General features: G+C 43.8%; 1 protein-coding gene across 2 annotated transcripts in view; it reads right to left on the reverse strand.

Moving 5' to 3' along the window:
- The window catches only part of LOC118584731 (carboxylesterase 1D), a 31234-nt gene extending 21058 nt beyond the window's left edge, over nucleotides 1–10176 (reverse strand). Inside the window, exons 1-5 of one of the 2 annotated variants that reach the window (XM_036188987.1) lie at nucleotides 10047–10176; nucleotides 6864–7068; nucleotides 4699–4843; nucleotides 2151–2284; nucleotides 561–714 (exon numbers count right to left, since the gene is read on the reverse strand). In XM_036188987.1, the coding sequence (XP_036044880.1) occupies nucleotides 561–714; nucleotides 2151–2284; nucleotides 4699–4843; nucleotides 6864–7068; nucleotides 10047–10098 (690 nt within the window). In that variant the 5' untranslated portion in view covers nucleotides 10099–10176. Of the gene's footprint in view, nucleotides 1–560; nucleotides 715–2150; nucleotides 2285–4698; nucleotides 4844–6863; nucleotides 7072–10046 lie in introns of both variants that reach the window. The other variant, XM_036188986.1, reaches the window with a different exon arrangement.
- Between the last annotated feature and the right edge of the window lie 2995 nt (nucleotides 10177–13171).

A 13171-nucleotide genomic window follows, 5' to 3' on the forward strand; every position in this document is an offset into this window, starting at 1 on the left:
TCACACACCAAGACACTGCACATCCCCCAGCTGCATCTGTGACCCATGTCTCTGCTCCATCCCTCCCCATTCTACCTATTCCTCCACTCTCACACCTACTTTCCCAGGACATCCTGGTTCTTTACAGTTGGCTGTCCTTGCTCTGGGCCAGGCAAAGCTGTCAGACCTCAAGGGGAGCTCCATTCTGTCTTTAGACCTTAACTCTTCTCCGTGAGTAGAGCTGGCTTGAAGCCAAACCAGGACACCTGATTTAACTCATCCTGGGATTTACACTCCTGTTTGTACTTTTTACCCACTACTACATTGCAGGAAAAAGTGTGTGTGTGTGTGTGTGTGTGTGTGTGTGTGTGTGTGTGTGTGTGTGAAGGAACTGGAAATTCTTGAGTCTCCGTGTATGAAAGTAAGCTTGAGTTTCTCAAGGCAAAAGGGTCTTTGGTCCTTAGGTCTCTGTATCTGATGATGTGTTGTGAGTACAGTCTTGTAAGCAGAGATGTTCATGACTGGATTGGATAGTGGATGGTTTTTAGGAGATGCAGACACATCAACCCAGGAACACTTACAAGAGCAGAGACACTGAAACCTCCTGCTGACTCTCCAAAGATGGTCACAGAGCCCGGGTTGCCCCCAAAGTTGGCGATGTTGTCCTGGACCCAGTGCAGTGCAGCCACCTGGTCCAAGTGACCCCAGTTGCCCTGGCTGTGTTCATCCCCTGTGCTGCAAAAGAACAGATTAGAGCTGAGGCAGAGATGTTGTGGCAAAGCTTGCAAGGATTGCAATACCTCAAATGGGCCAGGGGCCCTCAACAAGCTCCCCAGAATCTGGCTGAATACTGCATCCCTGACACAGAAGTCTATTGGAATCTCATTTTTATAGCATTGGTTTATGTGGGGCTCTATGCTCATTTTTCAACAGCTGTATGCCAAGGGGCCAGTATGCATCCAGCACCACTCTGAGCCAGAGCACAGCTGGGAAGAAGACTCAAATCTCTGACTATATTCAGCTCACACTGCATACCACAAACCAGTGGTTGAAAAGAGAATGATTCCAGATAGCAGAAATGAAAATCAGGCAAACACCATGGCAGATGTGGGCCTGTGGGGTGATGCTTTAGGTCTTTTCACTGGGAAAGGCCTCTTTGAGACACTGGGTTTGGTGGATACCTGAATAAAATGAGGACACAGGTCTTGTGAATATCCAAAGAATGAAATTTCACTTAATAGAAGCAGCAGGAGCAAAGACTCCAGGGTGTGTGAACAATAGTGTAAACATAGCTGCTGTTAGGGAAGTGCTTCTGTGTCATTTTAAGTAACATTGAGACATTGTTCAGAGACATCACAGGACTTCCTTTCTCATAGAACACTGGAGTGAAACAGCTTGCAGTGTTAAGCTGTTCTAATGATTATCCCTGCTACAGCCTCAGAGCTTTGAGTAGAATGGTAGCAGAGGGTCATAGATACTGCTCTGGCATGGGTAAGGCTTTTCCCCAGTAGTTCATTGTGAAGACTCTGGTCTCTTTTGTCTGTGAAAGAACATGAGACAGGTGAGGTCAAAAGTGACTATGTCCCTGAGTCCACAGTTCTAAGAGGAGTCTGTACAGAACTCATGGGACCAAGTCCACCAGAAGTAACTTTGTAGTTAAAATAGCAACATCTGGGCTTGAGAAATGGCTCAGTGTATAACAGCACTTCCTACTCTTATGAAGTATCCAGGTTTGATTCCCAGCACCCAGTGACATCTCACAATCAGCCATAACTCCAGTTCCAGGGGATCTGAAGCCCTCTTCCTGCCTCTACAGGCATCAGCTACTTGGTTCACAGACATATATGTAGGCAAAACACCCATATGCATAAGATAAAAATAAATACATCTTTAATTTTTTTTAAATAGCAAAACCTCCCCTACCCCTAGCTTTCACCTTGTTATGTGGTCTTTTCATGTATATTCTGTTCTTCTACAATGTTTTTTTCCTTCCAAGGGCCCTCAACAGTAGCCTAGTTGATGAAACTAGCCAATCGTCCACTTTCAGCCTTTCAAACCTTGTGTTAAATAAAATTGCTTCATAATTGACTAGCTTTGGGTATTTTGTCTTACTAACAGAAAACAGACCAATATAATGGCTAACGTGGAGAGAAGAAAGTATAGTTTCTTACCTGAAGAATCCCCAAATGCCAAGGCGATATTGAATGGTTACCACCACCACATTTTCATGGGCAGAGAGGGCCAGTCCATCATAGGTGGATGCCCCACCCACTACCAGTCCACCTCCATGGATCCACACCATGACCTGGACAAGAGCACAACCAACCTTGTGCAGTGAGGCAGCTTTTAGTGCTGCTGGGGAGTTGGGGCACAGAGAGCAGACTTAGGAACACAGTAAAGATTGGTTTGGTCATCAACCTCTAAGCATTGATCACTATGGTCATCACTCAATCAACACCAATGCCCATCAAAGCTATAACATGTATCTACACGTATCTATCTCTTTCAAACTCTCCCAGCTCCTGCCCAGGATGTAATACAACTTGGTACTCCCTGTATTTCTCATTTCTTATTTGCTCCCAAGATTCTCAAACTGAGAACATCGTCATGGGAACAGCTCAAAAGTCAAAGATATTGACCTTTCTCACACCCAGTCTTATCACCCTATGCCTGGGTGAACATGAAAGGGTCAGCTCCTGTGTTCATCTCTGCTTTGTCTCCTCTCAGGTAACTACTGAGTGGTAAACTAGACTTTCCCACAGGTAAGTGATTTTTCTGGTGAGATACATACTATCCTGATGGCACACTTTCCAAATGTGCCTCTTATGCACACCCAAATCCCCCTACCTTGCCAATCCCATTTCATGCTTGCTTTCTCCAGAAAGCCTTCAGTCTTTTGTTAGCATTATCACTGAACCAACTATGTACCAGATACTCTAATAGACTTGAGCTTGAGAGGAGATATAATTCATGGTTTTTTTTTTTTTTTAATTTAAAGACTACATCAATAAGGGGAGAAATGAGAGTGTGAAAATAATGTCCAGATAATCTTACTAGTGAAGATCAAAATTAGTACACTGATCCAGAATTGTTCTAAACAATAGAAATAACCTGCCCACATAATAGGGAAAGTAATCTCCTATGTGACAGATAAGAAATATAGCTCTTTGTTGAGATATGACAGAAAACAAGAGGCAGAAGCAAATCTCCCATCTGGCCCCAGCCCCCAGGAGCCGAGCTGCCCACCCCTGTTCATGGCTGCAGTGTAGTGAGTGAGCCTACTGTTAGGCCTGGTTCAGGACTATCCTATAGGTCTGCCTAATGTGTGAGCACTGCTGTGTGCACTTAGGAGCCATGATGCACCTTGCCAGCCACTGAGCTTTCATATGACAGTTCCTATGTAAGGAAACAGCCTGAGAGGTTAAGAAAGGGCTCTGCACTCTCATCTTCTCAAAACCAGATCCAGGATTTAAACACAGACTCTATGGTGCTAAAACCCATGCTCACAGCTGGAGGGTCTCCTAGGATGTCTGCTGTCATGGTGCCCTCAAGCTTGTTTCCTCCCTTGGGGATTCCTGCAACCTTTAGGAGAGACCTGAGTGAACGCCATCTAACAGTGAAGGCTGAACCCAGGAGTGGTGGACAACAATGTGCTCAAGAGGGTATGATGTAACTGCAGATCCAATGGCAAAGTCCTTCAAAGCAGAACTTACATTTCTTTTTTCTCTGACCCCAAGTCCAACGATCGTGCGTTCAGGTTTACTGAGTGCACTATAGAAGATGGTGATGTGTGTGGCTAAGGTTTATCCTCATTTCCTTGTGACCACTAAGCATAAGTACTACTTAATTTTAGCACACAAATCTACAAGTATTCCCTATGCCAGGGCTTTACACAAAAGGGCTTCTGAAAAATTTGTTGGGTGTTGGTCTTTTATAAGCCAGAGATGACCTTCTTCTTCAAAAGACCCCCCTCCCAACCCTGTGATCTGTACCTGGGAGCCCATCCCATGTCTGGCACTGTGTTTCCATGTGAAATGACTCACTTGATCATCAGACCATGCCAAAGGCAGCTAGATAGGGAAATAAGCTGTTGCAACACCCCAGTGTGCTGCTTACGGGCAGGGAAAGCACTGGGGAGACTGTCCCCACATCCTCACTCCTAAGTCCCTCCCAGGACAGTGAAAGCCTTCACCAGGCAAAGAAAGCTTTCACATTTGTCTCGCACGACCTGAGAAGGAAGGTGACCTCCCTCCTGGACACTGTCTAAAAGTGTGGATATGATGACCTGAGTCCTGCAAGCACCTTTCCATATACCCTCCCTTCCCCACCACAGCCTGTTTCTCTAACTGCACAGAGAGATTTAGGTTACTAACCTTCCTCTGAGTGTCCTATTCAGTTCCAACTTTTAAAGAACCATCTCTTAGTCTTTCTGAGGATCAGTCTAACCTAATAATGAAAACTAAACATTCTTCTCCTTCTATTTGTGTGAAAAAAAAAAAACCTTAGAAATTTAAGATGTATACTCCAAATGTACCATGATTGCCACTAAAAGCCCATGTCACTGGAAAAATCTAAGGTTACATTGTGAAAAAAAGCTTTGGTTCTGGAGTCAGCCCTGGCTCGCGAGTCACTGCTACCAGCTGCCTTCATCCCTTTCTGGTTTCCCAGAAGAGCTGGAGCTGGAACTCAGGTATCTGGTCCAGCGGTCCCCATACTTACAGGCAGCCGGCTATTCTTTGTCAAGTCGGCAGGGGTATAAATATTCAGGTAGAGGCAGTCTTCAGAAAACTGGAGAGGGATGTTCTCCTTTCTGTTGGTGAAAAGCTCTGAGAGCACCTGTCCTCCAACTGCATCCTGAGAGCACCTGGGAGGGGAGAGAGGATAGCAGAGCTTCTACTAGATTGAAATTTGAAATATTACCCAGGACCAGCGTATATACTTTGAGTTTTGAGCACCTAATTAGTTATTCTCATGGGACTGGAGTTATTGTCAGGGATAAGAGAGTCTTTAGGTTCCTGGTGGGACTTCCGAGATGCTAGATTCTTCCAAGACTGCAGAGGGAGGATGTGGCATCTCTCCCTTCCTCGAGCCTTTGAGGTACTGTGGACCATGAAGAGAGGCACTCATATGCTGACTGACCCTAAACAATGGAATTCCCTGCACTGTCTGGACAAGGCCCTGCACCCTGCTAGGTTTGCCCGGTGGGTTGTGGGATGACAATACTTCTGTAGGCTAATATTCTCCCATCCTTGGAAATCTTTCATTAACCAAGAAGAAGACCTACAATGACAGAGAGCTTGTCACAGGCCAGATGTGCATCTTTGGGTGACACAACAGGAAGACATCCTTCTGGTCCTGCCTCCACCGCTGATACATTGGGTAATCTTGGCTGAGTTCCTTGCTTGCTCTGGCTTTAGTCTGCCACAGCCAGGCAAGGTGAGTGATGTCTCTAAGTGCCTCACCATCTGGCCTGCTAAAGATTCTTTCCTCTTCCTATCCCACTAATAATCACTTTGAGCTGCCCTGATGAAGGGTCCCACAAGTCCAGTGCAGAGTGGAATTGGTAGCAATAATTGAGTTCTTTGGAGTTCCAGGCACTGATAAACATCTCCTTGAGCAGGAAGTCATTTAAGACTCACATCAGCCCCAAGTGTCCTTTTTCCTGTTTCACAGATGGAGCCTAGCTTCCAGTATATGAAAAAGAAATTGGAGGTGGTCAGATGCCATGTTTCCACAGCTGTCCTATGTCAGAAATGGAACAGGAAAGCCAACTTTCAAGACTTTGGCCTAAGTAATTTTCCTACCCAATGGGAGAAAGATTCACAATTCACAGAAATAGAAAGTGAATATTCAATGAGGGATGAAGAGTTCAACTTCATTAGTGTTTAGAACTTTCAAATAAAGACCAACATTGCATTTTTTATTCTTACAATGTCATTGCTTAACCAATATACACATTCTTTTAGGAGGTAAAAACCTGGGTAAAGTTCCACTGAATGGAGGTTTTTATGTTTCCGTGGGAGAAGTGTGTGCAGTTTAGATATTTCTAGAGACAAACTTGATCAAATTCATACTCGTTGACTCAGAAAGGTCACTTCTTGAACTTATCCTTAATTCTCATGATTGTGTGCAATGATTTGGTTACAGCAAATCCATCACCATGTTGTTATATTGTAAAAGACATTGAAAGAACTTAACCCAAACAAAGATTGGATGCATGAAGTCTAATTTCATATCTAGTTTAACATAACTGCTAAACATTGGTTGCTACATTTATAGTGTAGAATAATGTTGATGTTGTAAGTGTGCAAGGACTCATCCAAATATTCTGTGTTCATGATCCCTGTATAAAGCAGGATAATCTCAAACAAAAGACTGGAAAAACAACCTCCAATGCCAGCAGTAATTCTATTTAGCTGAATTGTACATGATTTTTTACCTTTATTTACATTTGTGTCTGTGCTTTCCCTGACTTCAGTTTTCAGTATTTGCAATTAGAATGGAAAAAATAGCAAATGATATTTTCAGAAGAAATAAATGCAATGATAAGGAGACAGTCAGGAGTGGAATATCAGGAACCCCCAAAGGTACCTTGTTAAGGGCACAAATACTGTCTGCACTGACATTTCTAGGAAGCTATCTGGACTCCTTAGGCTTTTCCGCTTGGTTCCAAGATTGATTGAGGGACGCAACTACTGTTCAGCTCTGACTGGGTGGCTGCACAAGACCTGGGTGTGAGAACTTGCAGTCACTCTCACTGTTCTCTTCACTCACATGGCTGCACCATCCACTCTTAAGCAACACCAAGGTTTAAGACAGGAGAATAAGGCATCTTATTTTACTTCATCCTCTTTACTTGAAAGAAGACTACCCTAGCGGCTTACATAGGAGGGTAGGAGGTGACATTCTTCACAAAGCTCCAGTGCTCTGCAGGCTGTGGAGGAGCAAACCTCAGGGATCCAAGAGGAGGCTTGGCAAAGGGGAGGCCCAGGAAGACGGCCACAGGCTGTGCGAATCCTTCTAAGCTGACATACTTTCCCAGGACTTTGCCATGAACAGTGTTCACCACAGGTGGTGAGGACGGGTGTCCTGCTGGACAAGAGAACATGAGGAAACATCAGTAAGGAAAAGGCAGACCTGCATTCCTGGTGGGTTTGTCACTTTAGGACTGATAGCATTGATAAAATCATCTGACTCCTTCTGGATCATGCCTTTAATTCTAGCACTTGGGAGGCAGAGGCAGGTTGGATGTCTGTGAATTCAAGGCCAGCTTGGTATACAGGGAGAGTTTCAGAACAGCCAGGGCTACCCAGGGAAATCCTGTCTCAAAAACAGAAAAACAAGCAAAAAAGTATCCAGCCTTAGACCCTGCAGAAAGAGAGGTGCTGGGTGTGAATATGAGCTTTGGTTTTCACTGGAAGTGTTCATCCATTAGGATCTGGGTGTTGAACTCCAAACTGATGGACAAGAGGTGGACCCTGTCCTCAGGAGGGCTCACCTTGTAGGGAGAGCAACAGACACACTCGACTTAATGTTGAGATGCATGAGGTTGCATCCTGAGATGGAGCCAGGAAAGGGATGCAGCATGGGAAAAGGGAGTAAGGCCTCCTAACTGGTCACAGAAGAGTTGTGACTTACAGCATGAGGATGAGAGAAAACAGGAAGATGGTAGGGTGGGGCTGCTACAGCAGGAAGGAGAAAGTGTTGTGGCTCACAGACTGCACAGCACCTGGCTGGGAAGGGCAGGTGTCCTGTGACTGCCATCAGGAGGGTCCATGGAGAGAAAGATTATCCTGGATGAGAGAGTGCATGCCAGGGAAGACCCTGAATGACTGGAAAAGGGTTTTACCTAGTGGACAAATAAATAGCAGAAATTGTTGTGATAAATCAGACAAGAAGTTCTAGAATATTCTTTTTATGGTTCTGAACATGCTCTTCCAGAGGGGAGAGACTGGAAATCAAACCTATCTGTCCCATTGTCTCTACTCTTGTAGAACAGTCTCTGCAGCTTCCTCGCCATCTTGTTTTTACTCATTGTGGGACCTGCACAAACCAAGCTGGTCTTTCTTTACATGGCTAACGGACTTACAGACTGTTGGTCATGGTCACCCTGATGTCTTCTCTTGTCTGACCTCAGGAGCCTCAGTTTGTCAGAACCCTCATTGGGAAGGCCCTGTTCTCTCTTTCTTCATCTGTTTTCCTTTTAATACAAGCAATATGTCATCTTCCTCAAAATGTGTGGCCAGAAAAGAAAGGGAAATTCCAAATTTAGTAAAAAATGGCCAATTGAACTGGAGACTCCTCATGGGAATCTAGTTATTATGCCTTAGGTTTCTAACAGCTAATTGTAAATTGTGACTATTCACATTGTTGTTAACTAGGTAATAAAAAAATGTGAAGATGAACTTTCTGGTAGATATGTACACACAGACTCTACTTTAGAATATTCTGGAAGACCATGAAGAATGGGGTGAGAGGTTAACAAGTATATAAGCAGTTCAAAGAGTCGAAGGAGAGTAAAGTCTGAGCAGAAATAGCCTGGGGACTGTGTTATCTCAGCAATGACCTTCTACCCTGAAGTAGTTAAAAACAGATTACCCATGGTCAAATGCGTTGTATCAAGCAGATAAACAACAATGGCACAAATATTATGCAATTATGTATTTAAAATTATGTAATACGTTACATGCATTACTGAACACTTACTGTGTGCCCAAGTACCTTCAGTATCTTTAGACAACTCCTCAAAGAAGGCTTGCCAGGTGCCTACTCAACAGGCGAACAAGCAAGATTTCGAAAGCAACATGTATCCACTATGTAAAGGGGAAAATAGGATGGTGTTGCAGGGTAGCCAGCAATGAAGGAACTTTCTGTTCTGGATTTCTGACTCTTCTTACTCTGTCTTACAGTTTGTTTCAAGTCTTGCACTGTTACATAGGCAAAAGGAAGATAAAAATCCAGACAGAGCTTCCAGGGTTCGGATGGCTGAGCACTGGGCTAGACACCAGAGTCAGAGATAGACTTGGGTGGGCATCTTTGACGTTCAGGACTGCATTCCCAGGTTACCTCAGTTTTTCCTCCACGTAGTGGTACAGATATATGCCAAGACCCCTCATTCACCTCAGTACTAATGGTGGATTTTGCTTTCTGTATCTGTTGCTTTAGTGCATGAAACTCTGCATATCCGGAGGGGACTATGATCCTCAGGGCCTAATTAGTACAGGTCTCACCCCCCAGCTTCCTACCTCATCTGAGTTTCTTGCCTGGGCCACCCCATCTGTCCTGATCTCCAAGATCTAAATACCAAAAACCTGAAGACAATCTTCTATCTCCCAGACCCCCTGAACTGCTCCAAGTAGCCATCCCTGTGCACCTCACTCCTCCTCTCTTCTTGCCCCTGTCCCTCCTGATTAACCCCACTGTTTTCTCTTCTACACCATCCCTGTGATCTGTTCCTGTCTCTTGGGGCTTGAGTAAAAATCATTTCAGTGGTTTGATTTAACCATGTCAAAATTTCTATTAATGCATTATGTTTTCAGCCAAACCTTCTGCCTATCTCTTAACCTAACTTATCCTGTAGACCCAGGGCCATCCTAAGTGCTGTAGAAACAACCACTCATTTTGTCCTCAGTGAACGAGGAGGAGTTCCTGTCATCTCTATTTTAGAGATCGGGTCATCTAGGCACTGCATCACCTAGGCACTGCAAAGTTAAGGATATAGACTTAGAGCCATTGCTTGGGAGTCAGCCTTGTATCTTCTATTTATATTTCCAACATTTTGCTCAGCTCTCCCTAGGACCTGCTTGCAGACTGACTAAGAATCACAGGGGAGCATACTAGGCGGTCATCAGCCTCCCTGTATTAGCTGCCTGCAGCTGAGTGCCCCAGTGTCTATCCTGCTCGTATCTCTGAGAGACTTTGGACTTCATTGCACCGCATCACAAAATCAAAAATCACCAAGAGACAAGGACTGTTTTGTCCTTGCCCTGCAAACATTGTCATCCACTTGTGCCCAGAACAAAGAGTGAAAAGGTACACCCAGACATTTGCAATCTGAAAAAACTTACCCCAAGCTGTGCAAGCAGCAAGAGAAAGCCAGACCAGAGGGTAGCGCCACATTGTGGGTGGACAGGACTCCGTGGGTCTGTGAGGTGCCTGCTGCTCTGGCAATGCTCCTGCTGTGGACCCAGGGATCCGCCTCCTCAAGTCTTGCTCAACCAGCCCAGTTATGTAATCTTAGATGACAAAAAAGCTCTCCTCTTCCAAAGAGCTCCCTGGGTCAGTTGGGACCTCCAAGTCACGCCCACCAAGAGTTTACCCATTTTATTCTGAACAGTCAGTACCCAATACTCAGATTACAAGTGGCCAGGAACTCATCCAACCGCTTCTTATGTAAGCACTTCTCCTCACAGTGCCCTTGCTCTCACCTCAGCGCACCTTAAACTCTCACAAGCAGGAAGCAGCAAGCGAGTGCCTGCAGGTTGGGGGAATCTGGGTCAGCCTCCCAAGACTGTCATTTCCTAGAATCCACGCTCTCAAGTTTGGAAGGAATCTCACCCTCCATCCATCTTCAGATGATTCAAAAATTATCTTGGCAGTAGTACTCCTGCTGAGTGACCGGCCCACAACACGGCACCTTCAGGGTCAAGGAAATCTACCCTTCAGAGCGAGGCCTTTTGAACACAATGTTTTTACAGTAAATGAGCTCTACTGATCACAATCCTTGCCTCTAAGCGTCCATGCATACACGGATTCTTCAGATATTTGAAGCATGCATGGCCTCTCTTCCTAGGAACCTACAACAGCAGGTGGCAGTAGGTGCAGCTCCAGAATTGCTGGCTCTAGCCTGTTTCGAGAATGTCAGCTGGGCGGTGGTGGCGCACACCTGCAATCCCAGCACTCGGGAGGCAGAGGCAGGCAGATCTCTGTGAGTTCGAGGCCAGCCTGGTCTACAGAGCTAGTCCAGGAAAGGCTCCAAAGCTACAGAGAAACCCTGTCTCAAAAAACAAACAAACAAAAAAGAGAATGTCCCCTCTTCATGCTTGGGTACCTCTATTCATCCCCCTGTTGTGTATTTGGTTTGTTTTACTTAATCATTTATTTTTAAGTCTTTGAGATGCATTACTAGGTCATTTGTGTTTCCATTTTCATTTGGTTCTAACAATCTTTAATTAGTTAAAAATTGGGAGATTTCAACTGATTCATTTTGGAAAAAGTTGCATGAACTGATAGAACAATAGATACTCTACAGTTCTGCGAGGGACTATTCTGTAAATTTAAGTCCATTTATGCATATTTATGTCTTTTTAAAATGTAGACAGCCATGATATAATTACTTTTGCTCTGAGTCCCATATGTTGTACTTCCATTTTCATTTCATTTAAGAAATTTTGTAATCCTCTCCCTCTTCCCCCTATTTCTTCAATGAATCATTGTTCATTGCAAATTATATTGCTCAATCTCCATTATTCATACTTTTTTTCTGAGTTTTTATTTCATTCTCTTACTATCTGACACAATGAAAGAAGTTATTGTAGTTATATTTGTATTTCTAAATTCTTTGTTTGCTAAGACTTACTTTACTATCTAAAATATGACTTGTTTGGAAAACATTCCATAAGACGATTAAATGAATGTGGATTCTGCGTCTGTTAGATGGAATTCTCTGTACATTTCTGTGAAGCCCATATGATGTATTGAGTAATTTAATTCTACTATTTATTGACTTTTTTATATTGATGATCTCCCTATTGGTAAGAGGAGAATATTGAAATCACCCATAGTTGTTGTGCTAGAGCCCCTGACATTACTGCTATGGTGTTGGTACCCTAACATTGTGTGTATTTGCAATCATTGTGTTTTGTGATGGGTCTGTGTCCTAATCAGTGTCTCTTCTGACTCATTTTGTCATGAAGTCGGTCAAGTCAGGCATATCTACAGCTTCCCTTGCTCACTTTCAGATCCTGTTTGCTTGGATGTCCTTTCCCCTCTGTTTGTGGAAGTTTTTTTTATGGAGAGGTGAGTTTCTTGCAAGCAACAAACTGTTGAGTCCATTTTAAACAATCTAATCAGCTAGTCTGTGTCTTTTAATTGGAGAAACAAGACCGTTTACATTTTTTGTTTTTCAGTAGTCTGCACCAGTTCTGCTGTTTTGTTGTTTTCTTCTAGTTGTTTTGAGTGGGCTGCCTTTTTCTCTTCTGTTTTCCAGAGGTTTGGCTACTCATTGATTTAACAATGCTTGATTTTTCATGATCCTTATTTGCTTATTTTCTTTTTCCTTGTGACTTAATCTTTCTCCTGTTGTCATGGTTGATTTTATCTTACTTTTGTAATGCTGGCTTAGAACTCACAAATTCCTTTAGTTATGTATTTTGAAGGCATTTTTTTCCTCCTCCAATTTTGAAGGATAACTTTGTTGGTATAGTGATCTAGATGGGCCATTATTTTTATTTGGTAATTGAAAACAAAAGGGAAAATAACAGAACATACTAAAATGTTAGAAATTGTTAGAGTCTAAGAGAAACCCCCAAAAAAGACCAACAGTCATGTACGCAATTTAGCAAGAGCACTTATTGTTTGCAACATTTGGGGTGGCAAATAGTGACCTCAAAGAAGGTCACAAGTTCCTTTTAAGCAGAGTTAGGGGGATTCTAGGGATGAGGGATTAAACTGGTGCTGATTGGTGGAGAAAAGATCAGTCTGGGAGCTGATTGGTGGGAGGCTGTAGTAGTTAGGAGCCTATTTGTGGTGGAGGGTCTAGTGTCTAGGGGTTTGTTGACAAGAGAGTAGAAAAAGCTATCTTTAGGTAGCAGAAGTCTGGGGTGCATCTGTCGAGCAAGCAGAAGGAGCTTTGGGGCGTCTGCTGAGCCAGGGAGTCTGCAGGGCACCTGTTGATTAGTTTTCCTTAAGTTGTGGTTTTCCTGAGAACTGCTTGCTCAGCTCCAGCCCATTCCAGTGATCTGAAACTAAGGCCTGGTCCATGTCAGGGCTGGTAGGGGACCCTGTCATGGCCCTGGTTTGGCCACCTGGTCCTCTCAGAAATCAATAAATGTTTATAAATAAATAACTATAATGAAAAACATAATATAGTCAAGAAAGAGAACCATGAAAGAAGGGTGGGAAAGATATAATTAAACAACAAAATAAGGGCTTGTGGGATGGCTCAGTGGGTACAGGCCCTTGCTGCCTGACC

Source organism: Onychomys torridus, chromosome 5, assembly GCF_903995425.1.
Source record: "Onychomys torridus chromosome 5, mOncTor1.1, whole genome shotgun sequence".
NCBI classification, from domain to species: domain Eukaryota; kingdom Metazoa; phylum Chordata; class Mammalia; order Rodentia; family Cricetidae; genus Onychomys; species Onychomys torridus.